The 26086-nt window shown below is 44.6% G+C and overlaps 1 protein-coding gene across 1 annotated transcript; it reads right to left on the bottom strand.

Annotated features, from left to right (window-relative positions):
* On the bottom strand, positions 1–26086 carry LOC128695294 (low affinity immunoglobulin epsilon Fc receptor). Its single transcript, XM_053785798.2, has 3 exons — positions 25750–26086; positions 17940–18107; positions 1–1530 (listed from the first exon to the last, which is right to left on the bottom strand). The coding sequence occupies exons 1-3, from the start codon at positions 25922–25924 to the stop codon at positions 1286–1288; spliced, it is 588 nt and encodes a 195-aa protein (XP_053641773.2). The 5' UTR covers positions 25925–26086; the 3' UTR covers positions 1–1285.

Below are 26086 nucleotides of genomic sequence, written 5' to 3'. Positions count from 1 at the left end.
TTTGAGTTTCTCATTATTTTATTGCTTATGTAATAGAGTATACATGGAGAGGGTTTGGGGAGTCAACACCCCTGCGGCCCGGTCTGTGACCAGGCTTCCTGGAGGATCAGGGTCTGATCAACCAAGCTGTTACTGTTGGCCACACACAAACCTACGTATGAACCACAGCTCGGTTGATCAAGTACTGATTTTAGGTCTGTCCAGCGCCTTCTTGAAGACAGCGAGGGGTTTATTGGTAATCCCCCTTGTGTATGGTGGGAGGTAGTTGAATAGTCTTGGGTCACTGACATTTATTATGTTGTCTCTTAGCTTTTCAATGGGGAAGTGTTGCGTCTCCTACACAGTCTTTTGCTTTCGTTGGGGAATGATATACCGATCAAAAGATTAGTGTAGTTCTCGGTATACCGTAAGAAAATACAAGATATGCAGCATTAATACCACTACTTAATATCAAGAATATATGTATACATGAATAGCTAGAGTAACATTTCAATCACTATATTAGAGATAAAAAATTTTTAAATCAACCCTGTAGCCGGGTCAGATCCTCAGGGTGGCTACACTTAATCCTCAGTTGACATTTAGACTTTAGACTTACTAAAGTCTAAATGATATGTATAAAGCCCTAATACCGCTATTGAAGGATGACATAATGTGGTTTTGAATCATTATGATTGTCTCAACAACTAATTATTCACGGATATTTGTCAGTCTGCCACAAAATTCTAGGGAGGACGAAAGTGGCCTTACCTATCCTAAGACTACAGCCGTATCCTTACTCTTAGTCTCTAGATGGATAATATCCAGAATGATACTCTTGCAGTCAACAGACCTTAAGCTTACCAGAAAATATGCACGGAAAGATGTATTTCATTGTATTTACAATGAATTTTTTTAATCCCTGGCTAAAGAATTAAGCATCCTCGAAATTACTTTCTAGGTATAAATGTTTATGAACACGAGCTTAATAGACAGGATTGACCTTCACTGGAAATACACTCTTATAGAAGGTGTATTTCTAGTGTATACTTAAAGTGTATATTTCTTCTACGTGTATTTTTTTCCCCAATTTTATGTCCATATCTCAATGTACCAGCGCTCTCTTCAAATGAACTAACACTCTCACTGTATCACCTAAAGCCAAAATTCATCCTGAAACTAAAACCAAGAATACTTTAAGTAAACTTTGAAAGGTTATAAATTGAGAAGATACAAATTTTTCTTTGAATATACAATGCAATACACGCACATCATGAAGTATGTACTAGTAAGTGGAGCTGTTGCTTTACTGGGGATGGTAATATTGACAAGCAAATTGCAACTCCTCAGAGCAGGAAATATCGATCAGCACGGGGTGATAAGTGATGCGCAGGCTTACGCAGAATTCATCATGGGTTAAGTTATTGGGTTCTCCTGGGTACCAGTCGCTGGATGCGACGAGTCTCCCGTCTATCCACTTAAATGGACGGCTTCCCTGGCCGTTTTTGCTTCCCACTGAGCCTCCGGCGCCCACGAACACATAATCATTACCTGCGTTCCACAGAATAAGACATTCGTTAATGATTAACCAGGAGCTAAGTTGTGATAAAAATGTTAGCATTTATAAACTTCTACACACGCGCGAGTACACACACACATACACACACACACACAAGGTTTGCAACAAGGCTAGTCCCAGAGCTCAAGGGAATGTCGTACGAGGAAAGGTTAAGGGAAATCGGACTGACGACACTGGAGGACAGAAGGGTCAGGGGAGACAGGATAACGACATACAAGATACTGCGGGGAATAGACAAGGTGGACAGAGATAGGATGTTCCAGAGAGGGGACACAGGGACAAGGGGTCACAACTGGAAGCTGAAGAATCAGACGAGTCACAGGGACGTTAGGAAGTATTTCTTCAGTCATAGAGTTGTCAGCAAGTGGAATAGCCTAGCAAGTGAAGTAGTGGAGGCAGGAACCATACATAGTTTTAAGAAGAGGTATGACAAAGCTCAGGAAGCAGAGAGAGAGAGGATCCAGTAGCGATCAGTGAAGAGGCGGGGCCAGGAGCTGAGTCTCGACCCCTGCAACCACAATTAGGTGAGTACAATTAGGTGAGTACACACACACACACAGTGAAGAGGCGGGGCCAGGAGCTGAGTCTCGACCCCTGCAACCACAATTAGGTGAGTACAAACACAACCACGAGACAAGACAGAGGACACAGGGGACAAGAGGACACAGGACACAGAGGACAAGAAGACAGAGGACACAGGGGACAAGAGAAAGATGGGCCTTGGAAGGAAGAGTGGATGGAGAGCTATGCAAAAAGTTGGACCAAGTGTGGGAAAGCAAACTAGATGAGCTTACCGCGAGAATGGAAAAGAGGATTGAGGCAGAGAATCAGTGGAAGTCGTGAGCTGAAGCTGCAGAAGCCAAGATACAGGTCCTAGAAAACGAAGTAAATATGCTGAAGCGAGATATACAGACAATAACCAGAGAAGCCATGGCATCTGGAGCAGATACACTAATATTAAATGAGAGGTCCAAAGGTAAGAAAGGAGACAAAACTTACACTGAGGCCCTAACAGGCCACCAAGAAAGGTTGAAGACTGAAGGGGGCATGCTGTTAGGCACAGGGACAGCAGTATGTGAAGGGGCGCAGGCGGAGGAGATAGGCCCCATGCCGAGGTCTGACAAGGCCACCAGGAGGTACAGGAAATAATAATGGAAGTGATATCTATATATAAACGGGGGGAGCCTAAGATGTGGATGGAAAAGCAATTGGAAGAAGAGATGGAGAGGTCAATTTTTATCCATGGACTTCAGGAGAGAGAAGGGAGGTCATATGAAGATGGCAGAGGGAAAAACTAGATTGAAAATATCATCAGACAAGAGAGAAGGACTTATCTGAGCTAATAAATTTTCAGAGAATAGGGGATTACTCGAAGGAAAGAAACTGGCCAGTCAAGACAGATATGGTGTGGGACAGGATCCCGGAGGAGAAAACATGCCAAAAGAAATCATCAACATACCAGAAAGTGTTCCTAGAGCAAGACAGAGGGATGACAGAACGGTAACAGCTGAGACTGAGGACACAGAGAAGAAAGGGGCAAGAAAGAGAATGCCTAAGTCAGTAGAGTACAGAGTTGAGTGGAGAAGAGTGCGAAAAACCCCAGAGAACCACACTCAGAACCCAACTGTCAAACACATTATCCTAACACAAACCACACCCCACACTCAGAGTCCCCACCCCACAATATGCAATAGACTCCCATAGCACCCTGCCAAGCCCCATCCCCCAACCCCCCAAAAAATGCAGAGTATAGTATTGGAGAGGAAACTGAAGGTATAGTACACCAACGCTGATGGAATAACCAATAAATGGGAGGAGTGGCACGAAAGAATAAGAGGCATTACCAAACGTCATAGGCCTCACAGAAGCCAAGCTCTCAGGAATGATAACAAACACCGTCTATCCAACTGGATATGAAATCCTGAGGAAACACAGAAGTAACAGGGGTGTGGAGGAGTGGCACTGCTCACCAAAAACCAATGGGATTTTGAGGAGTTGGAGAGAGGAGACAGAGAAGTAAGGGACTACATAATAGGAACTCTTCAGACTGGAGGTCCTAAGGTGATGTGTGCAGTGATGTATAACCTACCACAGAATAGCAAGAGGTCCTATGTGTGCAGGGTAAAGTTGCTGGTTGTGGGTGACTTCAATTACAATAAAGTTGATTAGGAAAACCTGGGGCCACATCGGGGCCCAGAAACGTGGTGTGCTAGGATGTAAGAGGTTGTACTGGAAAATGTTATGCATCGACACGTTAGGGACACTACCAGAGAGAGGGAAGAGGATGATCCAACAAGACTGGACCTAATATTCACCTTGAGTAGTGCAGATATTGAGGACATAACATATGAAAGGCCCCTAGAAGCTAGTGATCACTTGGTTCTAAGTTTCTAATACACAGTAGAGTTACAAGTAGAGATGGAAGCAGGAAGGGCAGGACGAATGAAGCCAAACTACAAGAGGTGACTAAACAGGCATGATGAATTTTCTGCACGAGGTTCAGAGGGACAGAGAGCTGGCAGGAAAATCAGTAAATGAGATAATGGAATATGTAACAACAATATGCAAGGAAGCTGAGGAGAGGTTCATTCCCAAAGGCAACAGACATAATGAGAAGGCCCTTGGTTCACCCACAGGTGTGGAGAGGCTAAAACCAAGTGTGCTAGAGAATGGAAGAAGTATAGAAGACAAGGGACCCATGAGAATAAGGAAAGTTGTCGAAGAGCGAGAAATGAATATGCACAGGTAAGAAGGGAGGCCCAATGACAATATGAAAATGACAACAGCGAAAGCCAAGTCTGCCCCGAAGCTGTTGTACAGTCACATTAGGAAGGAAACAACGATTAAAGACCAGGTAATCAGGCTGAGGATGGAAGTAGGGGAGTTTACAAGGAACGACCTTGAAGTTTATGAGGAGCTCAACATGAGATTCAAAGAAGTATTCACAGTGGAAACAGAAAGAACTCCAGAAAGACGGAGAGGTGGGATACACCAAGTGTTCGACACGATACATACATCGGAGGAGGCGGTGAAGGGGCTGCTAACGGAACTAGATATCTCAAACGCGATAGGACCAGATAACATCTCTCCGTGGGTCCTGAGAGAGGAAGCAGAGGCTCTATGTGTACAACTAACAACGATCTTCAACACATCTATCAGAACAGGGCGACTACCTGAGATATAGAAGACAGCAAATGTAATATCAATTTTTCAAAAAAGGGGACAGACATGTATTGCATGCAGAGTCAGGGAGATTATCAGAAGAGTGGTGGACCACCTAGAAAGGAATGACGTTATAAATGACAACCAGAAAGGATTCAGAGACGGGAAATCCTATGTCACAAACCTACTAGAGTTCTATGAAAACGTGACAGCAGTAAGACAAGAGAGAGAGAGAGAGAGAGAGAGAGAGAGAGAGAGAGAGGTGAGGTAGACTGCGTTTTCTTGGACTGTAAGAAGACTTTTGACACAGTTCCACACAAGAGATTAGTGCAAAAGCTGGAGGACCAGCAGGTATAACTGGGAAGGCACTGAAATGTATCAGAGAATGCCTGACAGGAAAGGTAGCAAGAGTCATGATATATGATGAGGTGTCAGACTGGGAGCTTGTAACGAGTGGGGTTCCACAGGGGTCAGTCCTGGGACCAGTGCTGTTCCTGGTTTATGTGAATGATATGACGGAAGGAATAGACACAGGAGTGTCCTTGTTTGCAGACGATGTGAAGTTAATGAAGAGAATTCAGTCAGTGGAAGACCAGGCAGGACTACAGAGGGATCTGGACAGGCTGCAGGCCTGGTCCAGCAACAGGTTCCTGGAGTTCAACCCCACCAAGTGCAAAGTCATGAAGACAGGGGAAGAGCAAAAAAGATCGCAGAGTACAGTCTAGGTGGCCAAAGACTACAAACCTCATTCATGAAAAAGGGTCTTGGAGTGTGTATAATACCGAGCACATCTCCAGAGGAGCACATAACCAAATAACTGCTGCAGCATATGGGCGACTAGCGAACCTATGAATAGCATTGCGACATCTCAGTAAGGAGTCGGTCTGGACTGTGTACTCCGTGTAAGTCAGGCCCATATTGGAGTATGAAGCTCCAGTTTGTAACCCTCACCTGGCCAAGCACGTCAGGAAACTAGAGAAAGTGGAAAGGCTTGCAACAAAACTAGTCCCACGAGGAGAGGTTAAGAGAACTCGACCTGACGACACTGGAGTACAGGAGGGACAGGGAGGACATGATAACGACCTACAAAATACTGAGAGGAATCGACAAGGTGGATAGAGACAGGATGTTCCAGAGATGGTACACAGCAACAAGAGGTCACAATTGGAAGTTAAGGACTCAGATGAGTCACAGGGATGTTAGGAAGTATTTCTTCAGTCGTCAGGAAGTGGAATAGTCTGGAAAGTGATGTAGTGGAGGGAGGATCCATACATAGGTAACAAAAAAAGGCACAATACCGTGACTGGAACGATACACAAATAATCCGCACATTGAAGAGAGGAGCGTACGACGACGTTTCGGTCCGACTTGGATCATTTACATAATCGCACAAACGAGAAGGAGAGCAGGATGGGTACATACATAGGTTTAGGAATGATAAAGCTCAAGAAGAAGGGAGAGAGTGACCTAGTAGCGACCAGTGAAGAGGCGGGGCCAGGAGCTATGATTTGACCGCTGCAGCTACAGTTAGACGAGTACACGCACACACAAACACAGATCTATATATATATATATATATATATATATATATATATATATATATATATATATATATTTATTTATTTATTATCACACTGGCCAATTCCCACCAAGGCAGGGTGGCCCGAAAAAGAAAAACTTTCACCATCATTCACTCCATCAATGTCTTGCCAGAAGGGTGCTTTACACTACAGTTTTTAAACTGCAACATTAACACCCCTCCTTCAGAGTGCAGGCACTGTACTTCCCATCTCCAGGACTCAAGTCCGGCCTGCCGGTTTCCCTGAATCCCTTCATAAATGTTACTTTGCTCACACTCCAACAGCACGTCAAGTATTAAAAACCATTTGTCTCCATTCACTCCTATCAAACACGCTCACGCATGCCTGCTGGAAGTCCAAGCCCCTCGCACACAAAACCTCCTTTACCCCCTCCCTCCAACCCTTCCTAGGCCGACCCCTACCCCGCCTTCCTTCCACTACAGACTGATACACTCTTGAAGTCATTCTGTTTCGCTCCATTCTCTCTACATGTCCGAACCACCTCAACAACCCTTCCTCAGCCCTCTGGACAACAGTTTTGGTAATCCCGCACCTCCTCCTAACTTCCAAACTACGAATTCTCTGCATTATATTCACACCACACATTGCCCTCAGACATGACATCTCCACTGCCTCCAGCCTTCTCCTCGCTGCAACATTCATCACCCATGCTTCACACCCATATAAGAGCGTTGGTAAAACTATACTCTCATACATTCCCCTCTTTGCCTCCAAGGACAAAGTTCTTTGTCTCCACAGACTCCTAAGTGCACCACTCACTCTTTTTCCCTCATCAATTCTATGATTCACCTCATCTTTCATAGACCCATCCGCTGACACGTCCACTCCCAAATATCTGAATACGTTCACCTCCTCCATACTCTCTCCCTTCAATCTGATATTCAATCTTTCATCACCTAATCTTTTTGTTATCCTCATAACCTTACTCTTTCCTGTATTCACCTTTAATTTTCTTCTTTTGCACACCCTACCAAATTCATCCACCAATCTCTGCAGCTTCTCTTCAGAATCTCCCAAGAGCACAGTGTCATCAGCAAAGAGCAGCTGTGACAACTCCCACTTTGTGTGTGATTCTTTATCTTTTAACTCCACGCCTCTTGCCAAGACCCTCGCATTTACTTCTCTTACAACCCCATCTATAAATATATTAAACAACCACGGTGACATCACACATCCTTGTCTAAGGCCTACTTTTACTGGGAAAAAATTTCCCTCTTTCCTACATACTCTAACTTGAGCCTCACTATCCTCGTAAAAACTCTTCACTGCTTTCAGTAACCTACCTCCTACACCATACACTTGCAACATCTGCCACATTGCCCCCCTATCCACCCTGTCATACGCCTTTTCCAAATCCATAAATGCCACAAAGACCTCTTTAGCCTTATCTAAATACTGTTCACTTATATGTTTCACTGTAAACACCTGGTCCACACACCCCCTACCTTTCCTAAAGCCTCCTTGTTCATCTGCTATCCTATTCTCCGTCTTATTCTTAATTCTTTCAATTATAACTCTACCATACACTTTACCAGGTACACTCAACAGACTTATCCCCCTATAATTTTTGCACTCTCTTTTATCCCCTTTGCCTTTATACAAAGGAACTATGCATGCTCTCTGCCAATCCCTAGGTACCTTACCCTCTTCCATACATTTATTAAATAATTGCACCAACCACTCCAAAACTATATCCCCACCTGCTTTTAACATTTCTATCTTTATCCCATCAATCCCGGCTGCCTTACCCCCTTTCATTTTACCTACTGCCTCAAGAACTTCCCCCACACTCACAACTGGCTCTTCCTCACTCCTACAAGATGTTATTCCTCCTTGCCCTATACACGAAATCACAGCTTCCCTATCTTCATCAACATTTAACAATTCCTCAAAATATTCCCTCCATCTTCCCAATACCTCTAACTCTCCATTTAATAACTCTCCTCTCCTATATATATATATACATATATATATATATATATTATATATATATATACGCTCTTCATGCCGAACAAGGCAAGAGAAAATTTGAGAGTGCATTAATTTCGAAAAAATCATTCTGAACCTAATGAAAAAAAATTTATTTCATTGTGTTTGTTCGTTTGTTATTAAATTATTGTAATCTTACCTAAAATATATTTAGTCACCTGCGGTACTACCTGCCTAAGCTCTGATAGATTATAGAGGTATGGGTGTTTGTGGGAAACAATCAGGCTGCAGCATTAGGGTTAAAAACAACAGTATTACCGGGATATCTCAGGGATATATTTAAAAGACAATATTCAAAATAAAGTTGCTAGTAATGACAAATCAATTGATCAACAAACAAAGAGGGATAGTAGAGGGCAACGAGTGACTAGCTTCCTTAAAGTTTACCATACAAATAGTAGGAGTCTAAGAAATAAGATAGATGAGCAAAGATTACTTGCAAGTGTAGGTAATATAGATATTATTGGTATAACAGAGACCTGGTTAAACCTGAAAGATAGAGAAATGCCTTCTGAATGCAACATACAGGGTTATAAACTATTCCACACAGACAGGGTCAACAGGAAGGGTGGTGGAGTGCCGATGTATGTCAGAGAAAATTTAAATTGTTGTCTTAGACATGATATAAGATTAGAGACTTCGAACACAGAATCTGTTTGGCTACAGTTTCTCGAGGGACATGACAAATTAATTTTGGGTATGATTTATAGGCCCCCAAACCTTGATAGGGAGGGCAGTAAGCTGTTATGGGACGAAATTCATAAGGCATCTAGTTATGAAAATGTTGTTATAATGGGAGATTTTAGCTTTAGACAAATTGATTGGAACAATATGACAGGAAATCTTGAGTCTAGTGACTTTCTTGATACGGTTCAGGATTGCTTTTTAGAACAGGTTGTGACAGAACCAACTAGACGAAACAATCTGCTTGACTTGGTTCTTGCCAACAAAGATTCACTAATTAATAATCTTGAGGTTAATGATGAGCTTGGGGAAAGTGATCATAAATCACTTAGTTTCAATATATCATGGAATTACCCAGATAACTGCAATCAAATCTCTGTCCCAGATTATCGCTTGGCAGACTTCATGGGACTAAAAAATTGCTTGGGTGGGCTAAATTGGGATGTCCTGACTATGGGTCAGGTAGGTGATCTTGGTTGCCAATATGACGTTTTTCAGAGCATAGTTCTAGCTGCCCAGACAACTTTTGTTCCGAGTAGGGAAATCAGATCGAAAAAAAATGATCCCAAATGGATGAACAATAGATTAAAACATCTCATTGGTCAAAAGAGAGGCATATATAGGCGTATCAAAAGAGGGGATGGGCAGTTAAGAAATCAATATATTCAACTAAAGAGAGAAATAAAGAAAGGAATAAGAAAAGCAAAAAGGGATTATGAGGCTAAGGTCGCAAGGGATTCAAAGATTAACCCTAAAGGATTCTTTCAGGTATACAGAAGTAAGATTAGGGACAAGATTGGCCCACTTAAAAGTAACTCTGGTCAGATCACTGACAGTGATAAGGATATGTGTGAAATTCTAAATACTTCCTCTCAGTTTTCACCCAGGAAAATACAGGCGATATTCATGAAATAATAGATTATATAGAACAGGATGATAAACTATGTACGATTGCGGTAACTAGTGACATGGTCCTCAGACAAATAGAGAAACTAAAACGTAACAAATCCCCAGGTTCTGATGAACTGTTTGCAAGGGTGTTAAAGGAATGTAAAGAGGAACTTAGCTTACCTTTGGCTAATCTTTTTAACATATCACTACAAACTGGCATAGTGCCTGATAAGTGGAAAATGGCAAATGTAATACCTATTTGCAAGGCAAGTGACAGGTCCTTGGCTTCGAACTATAGACCAATAAGCCTTACCTCCATAGTGGGAAAATTTATGGAATCAATAATTGCCGAAGCAATTCGTAGCCATCTTGATAGGCACAGATTGATTAATGAATCTCAACACGGTTTTACAAAGGGGCGTTCCTGTCTTACGAATTTACTAACTTTTTTCACTAAGGTGTTTGAGGAGGTAGATCATGGTAATGAATGTAATATTGTGTATATGGACTTCAGTAAGGCTTTCGATAGAGTTCCACACCAGAGGCTATTGAGGAAACTTAAGGCACACAGAATAGGAGGAGAAATTTTTTCCTGGGTAGAGACATGGTTGACAAATAGACAGCAGAGAGTTTGCATAAATGGGGAGAAATCAGAATGGGGGCACGTCACAAGCTGTGTTCCTCAGGGGTCAGTGTTGGGTCCGTTGTTGTTCACAATTTACATAAACGACATAGATGAGGGAATAAATAGCGACATAAGCAAATTTGCTGATGACACCAAAATAGGCCGTCCAATTCATTCTAATGAGGACATTATAGCACTCCAGGATGATTTGAATAGACTGATGCAATGGTCGGAGAAGTGGCAGATGCAGTTTAACACTGACAAATGCAAAGTTCTAAATGTTGTACTTGTAAATAACCATGCCACATATAAACTAAATAATGTAGATCTTAATACTACTAATTGCGAAAAGGATTTAGGAGTTCTGGTTAACAGTAATCTAAAACCAAGACAACAGTGCATTAATGTTCGCAATAAAGCTAACAGAATTCTTGGCTTCATATCTAGAAGTATTAATAATAGAAGTCCTCAGGTTGTTCTTCTACTCTATACATCCTTGGATAGGCCTCATTTAGACTTTGCTGCTAAGTTCTGGTCACCGTATTACAGAATGGATATAAATGCTCTGGAAAACGTACAGAGGAGGATGACAAAGATGATCCCATGTATCAGAAACCTTCCCTATGAGGATAGACTGAGGGCCCTGAATCTGCACTCTCTCGAAAGGCGTAGAATTAGGGGGGATATGATCGAGGTGTATAAATGGAAAACAGGAATAAATAAAGGGGATGCAAATAGCGTACTGAAAATTTCAAGCCAAGACAGGACTCGCAGCAATGGTTTCAAGTTGGAAAAATTCAGATTCAGAAAGGATATAGGAAAGCACTGGTTTGGTAATAGAGTTGTGGATGAGTGGAACAAACTCCCGAGTACTGTTATTCAGGCTAAAACGTTGTGTAGTTTTAAAAATAGGTTAGATAAATACATGAGTGTGTGTGGGTGGGTGTGAGTTGGACCTGACTAGCTTGTGCTGCTGGGTCTGGTGCAGTGCTCCATCCTTGAGTGGAGATGATCAGACTGGGTGGGTCATTGGGCTAATCCGGGGGTGGGTCGTTGGTCTAATCCGGGGGTAGACATGGACCTGTTCCGCATGGGTCAGTAGGCCTGTTGCAGTGTTCCTTCTTTCTTATGTTCTTATTTTCTTATTTATATATATATATATATATATATATATATATATATATATATATATATATATATATATATATATATATCTTCTTTCTTTCAACGCACCAGCCGTATCACACTGAGGCAGGGTGGCCCAGCGAGGCAGGGTGGCCCAGCGAGGCAGGGTGGACCACCGAGGCAGGGTGGCCCAGCGAGGCAGGGTGGCCCACCGAGGCAGGGTGGCCCAGCGAGGCAGGGTGGCCCACCGAGGCAGAGTGGCCCAGCGAGGCATGGTGGCCCAGCCAGGCAGGGTGGCCCAGCGAGGCATGGTGGCCCACCGAGGCAGGGTGGCCCAGCGAGGCAGGGTGGCCCAGCGAGGCAGGGTGGCCCACCGAGGCAGGGTGGCCCACCGAGGCAGGATGGCCCACCGAGGCAGGGTAGCCCACCGAGGCAGGGTAGCCCACCGAGGCAGGGTGGCCCACCGAGGCAGGGTGGCCCAGCGAGGCAGGGTGGCCCAGCGAGGCAGGGTGGACCACCGAGGCAGGGTGGCCCAGCGAGGCAGGGTGGCCCACCGAGGCAGGGTGGCCCAGCGAGGCAGGGTGGCCCACCGAGGCAGAGTGGCCCAGCGAGGCATGGTGGCCCAGCCAGGCAGGGTGGCCCAGCGAGGCATGGTGGCCCACCGAGGCAGGGTGGCCCAGCGAGGCAGGGTGGCCCAGCGAGGCAGGGTGGCCCACCGAGGCAGGGTGGCCCACCGAGGCAGGATGGCCCATTGAGGCATGGTGGCCCACCGAGGCAGGGTGGCCCACCGAGGCAGGGTGGCCCACCGAGGCAGGGTAGCCCACCGAGGCAGGGTAGCCCACCGAGGCAGGGTGGCCCACCGAGGCAGGGTGGCCCACCGAGGCAGGGTAGCCTACCGAGGCAGGGTGGCTCACCGAGGCAGGGTGGCACACCGAGGCAGGGTGGCCCACCGAGGCATGGTGGCCCACCGAGGCAGGGTGGCCCACCGAGGCAGGGTAGCCCACCGAGGCAGGGTAGCCCACTGAGGCAGGGTAGCCCACCGAGGCAGGGTGGCCCACCGAGGCAGGGTGGCCCACCGAGGCAGGGTGGCCCACCGAGGCAGGGTGGCCCACTGAGACAGGGTGGACCACCGAGGCAGGGTGGACCACCGAGGCGGGGTGGCCCACCGAGGCAGGGTGGACCACCGAGGCAGGGTGGACCACCGAGGCAGGGTGGACCACCGAGGCAGGGTGGACCACCGAGGCAGGGTGGACCACCGAGGCAGGGTGGACCACCGAGACAGGGTGGCCCAAAAGGAAAAACGAAAGTTTCTCCTTTTACATTTAGTAATATATACAGGAGAAGAGGTTACTAGCCCCTTGCTCCCGGCATTTTAGTCGCCTCTTACAACACGCATGACTTACGGAGGAAGAATTCTGTTCCACTTCCCCATGGAGATAAGAGGAAATAAACAAGAACAAGAACTAGAAAGAAAATAGAAGAAACCCCAGAGAGGTGCGTGTATATATATATGTTTGTACATGTATGTGTAGTGTGACCTAAGTGTAAGTAGAAGTAGCAAGACGTACCTGAAACCTTGCATGTTTATGAGACAGAAAAAAGGACACCAGCAATCCTACCATAATGAAAACAATTACAGGCTTTCGTTGTACACTCACTTGGCAGGACGGTAGTACCTCCCTGGGCGGTTGCTGTCTACCAACCTACTACCTAGGATATATATATATATATATGTGTATATATATATATATATATATATATATATATATATATATATATATATATATATGTATATATATATATATTTTCAACAAGTCGGCCGTCTCCCACCGAGGCAGGGTGACCCAAAAAAGAAAGAAAATCCCCAAAAATAAAACACTTTCATCATTCAACACTTTCACCACACTCACACATTATCACTGCTTTTGCAGAGGTGCTCAGAACACAACAGTTTAGAAGTATATACGTATAAAGATACACAACATATCCCTCCAAACTGCCAATATCCCAAACCCCTCCTTTAAAGTGCAGGCATTGTACTTCCCATTTCCAGGACTCAAGTCCGACTATATGAAAATAACCGGTTTTCCTGAATCCCATCACTAAATATTACCCTGCTCACACTCCAAGAGATCGTCAGGTCCCAAGTATCATTCGTCTCCATTCACTCCTATCTAACACGCTCATGCACGCTTGCTGGAAGTCCAAGCCCCTCGCCCACAAAACCTCCTTTACCCCCTCTTTCCAACCCTTTCGAGGACGACCCCTACCCCTCTTTCCTTCCCCTATAGATTTATATGCTTTCCATGTCATTTTACTTTGATCCATTCTCTCTAAATGACCAAACCACATCAACAACCCCTCTTCTGCCCTCTGACTAATGCTTTTATTAACTCCACACCTCCTAATTTCCACACTCCGAATTTTCTGCATAATATTTACATCACACATTGCCCTTAGACAGGACATCTCCACTGCCTCCAACCGTCTCCTCGCTGCTGCATTTACCACCCAAGCTTCACATCCATATAAGAGTGTTGGTACTACTATACTTTCATACATTCCCTTTTTTGCCTCCATAGATAACGTTTTTTGACTCCACATATACCTCAACGCACCACTCACCTTTTTTCCCTCATCAATTCTATGATTAACCTCATCCTTCATAAATCCATCCGCCGACACGTCAACTCCCAAGTATCTGAAAACATTCATTTCTTCCATACTCCTCCTCCCCAATTTGATATCCAATTTTCTTTATCTAAATCATTTGATGCCCTCATCACCTTACTCTTTTCTATGTTCACTTTCAACTTTCTACCTTTACACACATTCTCAAACTCATCCACTAACCTTTGCAATTTTTCTTTAGAATCTCCCATAAGCACAGTATCATCAGCAAAAAGTAACTGTGTCAATTCCCATTTTGCATTTGATTCCCCATAATTTAATCCCACCCCTCTCCCGAACACCCTAGCATTTACTTCTTTTGCAACCCCATCTATAAATATATTAAACAACCATTGTGACATTACACATCCCTGTCTAAGACCTACTTTTACCGGGAAGTATTCTCCCTCTCTTCTACACACCCTAACCTGAGCCTCACTATCCTCATAAAAACTCTTTACAGCGTTTAGTAACTTGCCACCTATTCCATACACTTGCAACATCTGCCACATTGCTCCTCTATCCACTTTATCATATGCCTTTTCTCAATCCATAAATGCAATAAAAACTTCCCTACCTTTATCTAAATACTGTTCACATATATGCTTCAATGTAAACACTTGATCTACACATCCCCTACCCACTCTGAAGCCTCCTTGCTCATCCGCAATCCTACATTCTGTCTTACCTCTAATTCTTTCAATTATAACCCTACCGTATACTTTTCCTGGTATACTCAGTAAACTTATTCCTCTATAATTTTTACAGTCTCTTTTGTCCCCTTTCCCTTTATATAAAGGGACTATACATGCTCTCCGCCAATCCCTAGGTACCTTCCCCTCTTTCATACATTTATTAAACAAAAGTACCAACCACTCCAACACTATACCCCCCTGCTTTTAACATTTCTGTCATGATCCCATCAGTTCCAGCTGCTTTACCCCCTTTCATTCCCCGTAATGCCTCACGTACCTCCCCCACACTTACATCCTGTTCTTCTTCACTACTAAAAGATGGTATACCTCCCTGGCCAGTGCATGAAATTACCGCCTCCCTTTCTTCCTCAACATTTAAAAGTTCCTCAAAATATTCTCGCCATCTACCTAATGCCTCCCTCTCCCCATCTACTAACTCCCTTACTCTGTTTTTAACTAACAAATCCATACTTTCCCTAGGCTTTCTTAACTTGTTTAACTCGCTCCAAATTTTTTTCTTATTTTCATTAAAATTTCTTGACAATGCCTCTCCCACTCTTTCATCTGCTCTCCTTTTGCACTCTCTCACCACTCTCTTCACCTTTCTTTTACTCTCCATATACTCTGCTCTTCTTATAACACTTCTGCTTTGTAAAAACCTCTCATAAGCTACCTTTTTCTCTTTTATCACACCCTTTACTTCATCATTCCACCAATCACTCCTCTTTCCTCCTGCACCCACCCTCCTATAACCACAAACTTCTGCCCCACATTCTAATACTGCATTTTTAAAACTATTCCAACCCTCTTCAACCCCCCCACTACTCATCTTTGCACTAGCCCACCTTTCTGCCAATAGTCGCTTATATCTCACCCGAACTTCCTCCTCCCTTAGTTTATACACTTTCACCTCCCTCTTACTTGTTGTTGCCACCTTCCTCTTTTCCCATCTACCTCTTACTCTAACTGTAGCTACAACTAAATAATGATCTGATATATCAGTTGCCCCTCTATAAACATGTACATCCTGGAGCCTACCCATCAACCTTTTATCCACCAATACATAATCTAACAAACTACTTTCATTACGTGCTACATCATACCTTGTATATTTATTTATCCTCTTTTTCATAAAATATGTATTACTTATTACCAAATTTCTTTCTACACATAGCTCAATTAAAAGCTCCCCATTTACATTTACCCCTGGCACCCCAAATTTACCTACTACTCCCTCCATAACATTTTTACCCACTTTAGCATTGAAATCCCCAACCACCATTACTCTCACACTTGATTCAAAACTCCCCACGCATTCACTCAACATTTCCCAGAATCTCTCTCTCTCCTCTACACTTCTCTCTTCTCCAGGTGCATACACGCTTACTATAACCCACTTTTCACATCCAACCTTTATTTTACTCCACATAATCCTTGAATTTATACATTTGTAGTCCCTCTTTTCCTGCCATAGCTTATCCTTCAACATTATTGCTACTCCTTCTTTAGCTCTAACTCTATTTGAAACCCCTGACCTAATCCCATTTATTCCTCTCCACTGAAACTCTCCCACCCCCTTCAGCTTTGTTTCAGTTAAAGCCAGGACATCCAGTTTCTTCTCATTCATAATATCCACAATCATCTCTTTCTTAACATTTGCACAACATCCACGCACATTCAGACTTCCCACTTCGACAATTTTCTTCTTATTCTTTTTAGTAATCTTTACAGGAAAAGGGGTTACTAGCCCATTGTTCCCGGCATTATAGTTGACTTTTACAACACGCATGACTTACGGAGGAAAGATTCTTATTCCACTTCCCCATGGATATAAAGGGAAAAGTAATAAGACCAAGAACTATTAAGATAAAATGAAGAATTGAGACACTTATGCAACACATGGGAATCTTTATTGAAGAAACGTTTCGCCACACAGTGGCTTCATCAGTCCAATACAAAGTAGAAATGGGTAAGGAGAGTAGAAGTTTGAGGTAATCAGTCCCTCAACCTGGAATCGATGTGTTCAGTCCATCACTCTTGTAGGAAGTGCAGCATAGGGCCAGAGAGGTGGCTTATATACTGTGGTGAGATGAGTTGAAGCAGGAGGAGGCGGGATCACAGTGGGACCTGCCACTAGTGTAAGTAGGTCGTCGTCCAAGATCTTGGTACAAAGACTTCAACGCTTGCCCAACCTTTGGACGACGACCTACTTACACTAGTAACAGGTCCCACTGTGATCCCGCCTCCTCCTGCTTCAACTCATCTCACCACAGTATATAAGCCACCTCTCTGGCCCTATGCTGCACTTCCTACAAGGGTGATGGACTGAGCACATCGATTCCAGGTTGAGGGACTGATTACCTCAAACTTCTACTCTCCTTACCCATTTCTACTTTGTATTGGACTGATGAAGCCACTGTGTGGCGAAACGTTTCTTCAATAAAGATTCCCATGTGTTGCATAAGTGTCTCAATTCTTCAACTTGTAGGTTTTCAAAACCCTTCATCACATATTAAGATAAAATCAAAGAAAACTCAGATGAGTGTATATAAATAAACGTGTACATGTATGTGTAGTGTGACCTAAGTGTAAGTAGAAGTAGCAAGACGTACCTGTAATCTTGCATATTTATGAGACAGACAAAAGACACCAGCAATACTACCATCATGTAAAACAATTACAGGTTTTCGTTTTACACTCACTTGGCAGGACGGTAGTACCTCCTTGGGTGGTTGCTGTCTACCAACCTACTACCTATATATATATATATATATATATATATATATATATATATATATATATATATATATATATATATATATATATATATATATAATCAGGCAAGTATTTCGATAATACGGTGATCATCTTCATTATTTCAAACTTGTTTCAATATGATTTACATTTTTACTGTTGTTAAAATGCTTATTTATACCAACCCTTTTTCTCTTGAACGAAAGACTTAAGAGCTAGGATATGTTTTGGTGTAGCCAGGTCCCCAGACATTCCTTGGCAGTGTTGGCGAGCCTTGGCCCACGTAAGTTTGTGGTGACTCAGGAAGAAACACTCGTCCAAGATCTTGGTGTAAGGCTGTGGACAGGTCAGGCCTGAAAAAATTATAGACAGCAGTAACACAGTGAAACTCATTGTTGTGGTTACATTCAACATGATTCCACTAACCTCATTTATATTTGATGAGTTCCTAGAGAATTTCTACTGGCAGAAGCCGACCTTGGGCCAGGCTCGTTGCAGCTGTTGGTCCGCTGACATACATATATATAGTTTTAACTTAAACTACTCATAAGCAATATCCGAAAGTACAGAATTAAAACAGACATTTCCTCTAAGAATGTATAATTAATCTTTAACTGAATAACCTACAGGAAGGTTTCCCAGAATTTTTTTTCCATAAAATCTACGTGATAATATTAGTGATCATTCTACCTCGCAGTTCTCATTTTCTCCTTCCAATCTTTTTCTTGACTCCATCCCTTTGTTCTACACGTGCCCCTCTCGCACTCTCCTCTTCCGTCTTCCGTGTCCTCGTGTCCTCGTGTCCTCGCGTCCTCGAGTCCTCGTGTCCTCGTGTCCTCACTCAGTCTACTGTCCTCTTGTCTCTCGACATCAAAAATTCACTCATCTAAAATTTCAATATATGGAAGTTGGAGGAATTATCATCAGGAAAGTCTAAAAACTTTTGCAATATAGTTAAAACTTTAAGTTTTAAAGGAATATGCAGAGAGAACCGTTCTTCAGTGCATGTGATGATGCAAGGTGCATGGTACCAACACTACTGCATGTGATGATGCACGGTGCATGGTACCAACACTACTGCATGGTGATGATGCAAGGTGCATGGTACCAACACTACTGCATGGTGATGATGCACGGTGCATGGTACCAACACTACTGCATGGTGATGATGCACGGTGCATGGTACCAACACTACTGCATGGTGATGATGCACGGTGCATGGTACCAACACTACTGCATGGTGATGATGCACGGTGCATGGTACCAACACTACTGCATGGTGATGATGCACGGTGCATGGTACCAACACTACTGCATGTGATGATGCACGGTGCATGGTACCAACACTACTGCATGTGATGATGCACGGTGCATGGTACCAACACTACTGCATGTGATGATGCAAGGTGCATGGTACCAACACTACTGCATGTGATGATGCACGGTGCATGGTACCAACACTACTGCATGTGATGATGCAAGGTGCATGGTAACAACACTACTGCATGGTGATGATGCACGGTGCATGGTACCAACACTACTGCATGGTGATGATGCAAGGTGCATGGTACCAACACTACTGCATGGTGATGATGCAAGGTGCATGGTAACAACACTACTGCATGGTGATGATGCAAGGTGCATGGTAACAACACTACTGCATGGTGATGATGCAAGGTGCATGGTAACAACACTACTGCATGGTGATGATGCAAGGTGCATGGTACCAACACTACTGCATGGTGATGATGCAAGGTGCATGGTAACAACACTACTGCATGGTGATGATGCACGGTGCATGGTACCAACACTACTGCATGGTGATGATGCAAGGTGCATGGTAACAACACTACTGCATGGTGATGATGCACGGTGCATGGTACCAACACTACTGCATGGTGATGATGCAAGGTGCATGGTAACAACACTACTGCATGGTGATGATGCACGGTGCATGGTACCAACACTACTGCATGTGATGATGCACGGTGCATGGTACCAACACTACTGCATGTGATGATGCACGGTGCATGGTGCATGGTACGGTGCATGGTAACAACACTACTGCATGGTGATGATGCACGGTGCATGGTACCAACACTACTGCATGGTGATGATGCACGGTGCATGGTACCAACACTACTGCATGGTGATGATGCACGGTGCATGGTACCAACACTACTGCATGGTGATGATGCAAGGTGCATGGTAACAACACTACTGCATGGTGATGATGCACGGTGCATGGTACCAACACTACTGCATGTGATGATGCACGGTGCATGGTACCAACACTACTGCATGGTGATGATGCAAGGTGCATGGTACCAACACTACTGCATGGTGATGATGCAAGGTGCATGGTACCAACACTACTGCATGGTGATGATGCACGGTGCATGGTACCAACACTACTGCATGGTGATGATGCACGGTGCATGGTACCAACACTACTGCATGGTGATGATGCACGGTGCATGGTACCAACACTACTGCATGGTGATGATGCAAGGTGCATGGTACCAACACTACTGCATGGTGATGATGCAAGGTGCATGGTACCAACACTACTGCATGGTGATGATGCACGGTGCATGGTACCAACACTACTGCATGTGATGATGCACGGTGCATGGTACCAACACTACTGCATGGTGATGATGCAAGGTGCATGGTACCAACACTACTGCATGGTGATGATGCACGGTGCATGGTACCAACACTACTGCATGGTGATGATGTAAGGTGCATGGTACCAACACTACTGCATGGTGATGATGTAAGGTGCATGGTACCAACACTACTGCATGGTGATGATGCACGGTGCATGGTACCAACACTACTGCATGTGATGATGCACGGTGCATGGTACCAACACTACTGCATGGTGATGATGCAAGGTGCATGGTACCAACACTACTGCATGGTGATGATGTAAGGTGCATGGTACCAACACTACTGCATGGTGATGATGCAAGGTGCATGGTACCAACACTACTGCATGTGATGATGCACGGTGCATGGTACCAACACTACTGCATGGTGATGATGTAAGGTGCATGGTACCAACACTACTGCATGGTGATGATGCACGGTGCATGGTACCAACACTACTGCATGTGATGATGCACGGTGCATGGTACCAACACTACTGCATGGTGATGATGCAAGGTGCATGGTACCAACACTACTGCATGGTGATGATGTAAGGTGCATGGTACCAACACTACTGCATGGTGATGATGCAAGGTGCATGGTACCAACACTACTGCATGGTGATGATGCACGGTGCATGGTACCAACACTACTGCATGGTGATGATGCACGGTGCATGGTACCAACACTACTGCATGGTGATGATGCACGGTGCATGGTACCAACACTACTGCATGGTGATGATGCAAGGTGCATGGTACCAACACTACTGCATGGTGATGATGTAAGGTGCATGGTACCAACACTACTGCATGGTGATGATGCACGGTGCATGGTACCAACACTACTGCATGGTGATGATGCAAGGTGCATGGTACCAACACTACTGCATGGTGATGATGCACGGTGCATGGTACCAACACTACTGCATGTGATGATGCACGGTGCATGGTACCAACACTACTGCATGGTGATGATGCACGGTGCATGGTACCAACACTACTGCATGGTGATGATGCAAGGTGCATGGTACCAACACTACTGCATGGTGATGATGCACGGTGCATGGTACCAACACTACTGCATGTGATGATGCACGGTGCATGGTACCAACACTACTGCATGGTGATGATGCAAGGTGCATGGTACCAACACTACTGCATGGTGATGATGTAAGGTGCATGGTACCAACACTACTGCATGGTGATGATGCAAGGTGCATGGTACCAACACTACTGCATGTGATGATGCACGGTGCATGGTACCAACACTACTGCATGGTGATGATGCACGGTGCATGGTACCAACACTACTGCATGTGATGATGCACGGTGCATGGTACCAACACTACTGCATGGTGATGATGCACGGTGCATGGTACCAACACTACTGCATGGTGATGATGCAAGGTGCATGGTACCAACACTACTGCATGGTGATGATGTAAGGTGCATGGTACCAACACTACTGCATGGTGATGATGCAAGGTGCATGGTACCAACACTACTGCATGGTGATGATGCACGGTGCATGGTACGAACACTACTGCATGTGATGATGCACGGTGCATGGTACCAACACTACTGCATGGTGATGATGCAAGGTGCATGGTACCAACACTACTGCATGGTGATGATGCAAGGTGCATGGTACCAACACTACTGCATGGTGATGATGCAAGGTGCATGGTACCAACACTACTGCATGGTGATGATGCAAGGTGCATGGTACCAACACTACTGCATGGTGATGATGTAAGGTGCATGGTACCAACACTACTGCATGGTGATGATGCAAGGTGCATGGTACCAACACTACTGCATGGTGATGATGCAAGGTGCATGGTACCAGCACTACTGCATGGTGATGATGCACGGTGCATGGTACCAACACTACTGCATGGTGATGATGCAAGGTGCATGGTACTAACACTACTGCATGGTGATGATGCAAGGTGCATGGTACCAACACTACTGCATGGTGATGATGTAAGGTGCATGGTACCAACAATTCTGCATGGTGATGATGCAGGGTGCATGGTACCAACACTACTGCATGGTGATGATGCACGGTGCATGGTACCAACACTACTGCATGGTGATGATGCACGGTGCATGGTACCAACACTACTGCATGGTGATGATGCAAGGTGCATGGTACCAACACTAGTGCATGGTGATGATGCACGGTGCATGGTACAAACACTACTGCATAGGGATGATGCAAGGTGCATGGTACCAAAACTACTGCATGATGATGATGTAAGGTGCATGGTACCAACAATTCTGCATGGTGATGATGCAGGGTGCATGGTACCAACACTACTGCATGGTGATGATGCAGGGTGCATGGTACCAACACTACTGCATGGTGATGATGCACGATGCATGGTACCAACACTACTGCATGGTGATGATGCAAGGTGCATGGTACCTACACTACTGCATGGTGATGATCAATGGTGCATGGTACCAACACTACTGCATGGTGATGATGTAAGGTGCATGGTACCAACATTACTGCATGGTGATGATGCAAGGTGCATGGTGCCAACACTTCTGCATGGTGATGACGTAAGGTGCATGGTACCAACACTACTGCATGGTGATGATGTAAGGTGCATGGTACCAACACTACTGCATGGTGATGATGCACGGTGCATGGTGCCAACACTACTGCTTGGTGATGATGCACGGTGCATGATACATACACTACTGCATGGTGATGATGCAAGGTGCATGGTACCAACACTTCTGCATGGTGATGATGTAAGGTGCATGGTACCAACACTACTGCTTGGTGATGATGCATGGTGCATGATACATACACTACTGCATGGTGATGATGCAAGGTGCATGGTACCAACACTACTGCATGGTGATGATGCAAGGTGCATGGTTCCAACACATGATGATATGGTGCATGATACATACACTACTGCATGGTGATGATGCAAGGTGTGATGATGCATGGTGCATGATACATACACTACTGCATGGTGATGATGCACGGTGCATGGTACCAACACTACTGCATGGTGATGATGCAAGGTGCATGGTTCCAACACTTCTGCATGGTGATGATGCAAGGTGCATGGTACCAACACTACTGCATGGTGATGATGCATTGTGCATGGTACCAATACTTCTGCATGGTGATGATGCAAGGTGCATGGTACCAACACTACTGCATAGTGATGATGCAAAGTGCATAGTACCAACACTTCTGCATGGGGATGATGCATGGTGCATTGTACCAACACTACTGCATGGTGATGATGCACGGTGCATGGTACCAACACTACTGCATGGTGATGATGCAAGGTGCATGGTACCAACACTACTGCATGGTGATGATGCAAGGTGCATGGTACCAACACTACTGCATGGTGATGATGCAAGGTGCATGGTACCAACACTACTGCATGGTGATGATGCAAGGTGCATGGTACCAACACTACTGCATGGTGATGATGCAAGGTGCATGGTACCAACACTTCTGCATGGTGATGATACAAGGTGTATGGTACCAACACTTCTGCATGGTGATGATGCAAGGTGCATGGTACCAACACTACTGCATGGTAATGATGCAAGGTGCATGGTTCCAACACTACTGCTTGGTGATGATGCAAGGTGCATGGTACCAACTCTACTGCATAGTGATGATGCAAGGTGCATGGTACCAACACTTCTGCATGGTGATGATGCAAGGTGCATGGTACCAACACTTCTGCATAGTGATGATGCAAGGTGCATAGTACCAACACTACTGCATGGTGATGATGCAAGGTGCATGGTACCATCATTACTGCATGGTGATGATGCAAGGTGCATGGTACCAACACTACTGCATGGTGATGATGCAAGGTGCATGGTACCAACACTACTGCATGGTGATGATGCAAGGTGCATGGTACCAACACTTCTGCATGGTGATGATGCAAGGTGCATGGTACCAACACTTCTGCATGGTGATGATGCAAGGTGCATGGTACCAACACTTCTGCATGGTGATGATGCAAGGTGCATGGTACCAACACTTCTGCATGGTGATGATGCAAGGTGCATGGTATGGTACCAACACTACTGCAACACTTACTGCATGGTGATGATGCACGGTGCATGGTACCAACACTACTGCATGGTGATGATGCACGGTGCATGGTACCAGCACTACTGCATGGTGATGATGCATGGTGATGATGCACGGTGCATGGTACCAACACTACTGCTACGGTGCATGGTACCAACACTTCTGCATGGTGATGATGCACGGTGCATGGTACCAACACTACTGCATGGTGATGATGCAAGGTGCATGGTACCAACACTACTGTATGGTACCAACACTACTGCATGGTGATGATGCAAGGTGCATGGTACCAACACTACTGAATGGTGATGATGCAAGGTGCATGGTACCAACACTTCTGCATGGTGATGATGCACGGTGCATGGTACCAACACTACTGCATGGTGATGATGCACGGTGCATGGTACCAGCACTACTGCATGGTGATGATGCAAGGTGCATGGTACCAACACTGCTGTATGGTGATGATAGGTGCATGGTACCAACACTACATGTGTGATGCAAGGTGATGGCACTGCATTGTGGTGCATGGTACCATCATTACTGCATTGTGATGATGCAAGGTGCATGGTACCATCACTACTGCATGGTGACGATGCAAGGTGCATGGTACCATCACTACTGCATGGTGATGATGCAAGGTGCATGGTACCAACACTACTGTATGGTGATGATGCAAGGTGCATGGTACCAACACTACTGTATGGTGATGATGCAAGGTGCATGGTACCAACACTACTGTATGGTGATGATGCAAGGTGCATGGTACCAACACTACTGTATTGTGATGATGCAAGGTGCATGGTTCTGGCAACAAGACACTTGACCATCAAGTTTAACTCAAGGGCTTGACAACATGTGTGTTTGGAATACAGTGAGAAATTATAATTAGGAACTTTTAAGAGTTGGTTTAATTATGTTCATTAACTGGAGATGATGCAGAGAAGGTTATAATTCTGAGGTGAGTGAAGTGAGGTATGAGAGGTATTGAATGAAGGAAGATATGGGAATGAAAGAAATGCTGGATGTTCATGGCTGTTTCACTAGGCATTAGATTCAAGTGTGAGCGCTGAAGATCAGTGAAATAGATTACTCAGATTTGAGTGATTAGGGGAAATATTTTTCGTTTCTGTTAGTTCTAATTGCATTTTGTTTGTGCGATGTAAATGCAATGAAGACACACTGATGGATTTTGTAGTCTCTGAGTACTGAAATCCTCATCATACTGTGAAAATTAATGTTTACATTGAGTTTGTTGTGTAGAAGCCTTCAGCAGCTCCTTTAAAACTTCTGTTTGTTGAGACAACAACAACTGATTCACGATCATTGTAGAAAGAAGCTCTTCCTGCTTGGCTGTGGAGACACTATTATCATCGGCCGCCACGACGCACAGGAGGGGCAGGAGCAGCAGGAAGTTCATAATGACGGTCTTGATGGTCTGCCTCGGGTCTGAAGATAAGGTGTCGTGCTACAAGCCTCTCGGTACACACACAAAAACCACTTGTAGCTCACTCCTGTATGTGTGTGATATGTATAACTCTCGGCTGCCTGGGAGATAAATGAGGCTGGGATGTATTATGCT

This window comes from Cherax quadricarinatus, chromosome 50, assembly GCF_038502225.1.
Source record: "Cherax quadricarinatus isolate ZL_2023a chromosome 50, ASM3850222v1, whole genome shotgun sequence".
Lineage (NCBI taxonomy): Eukaryota > Metazoa > Arthropoda > Malacostraca > Decapoda > Parastacidae > Cherax > Cherax quadricarinatus.
This window is presented reverse-complemented; position numbering and strand designations above follow the sequence as displayed.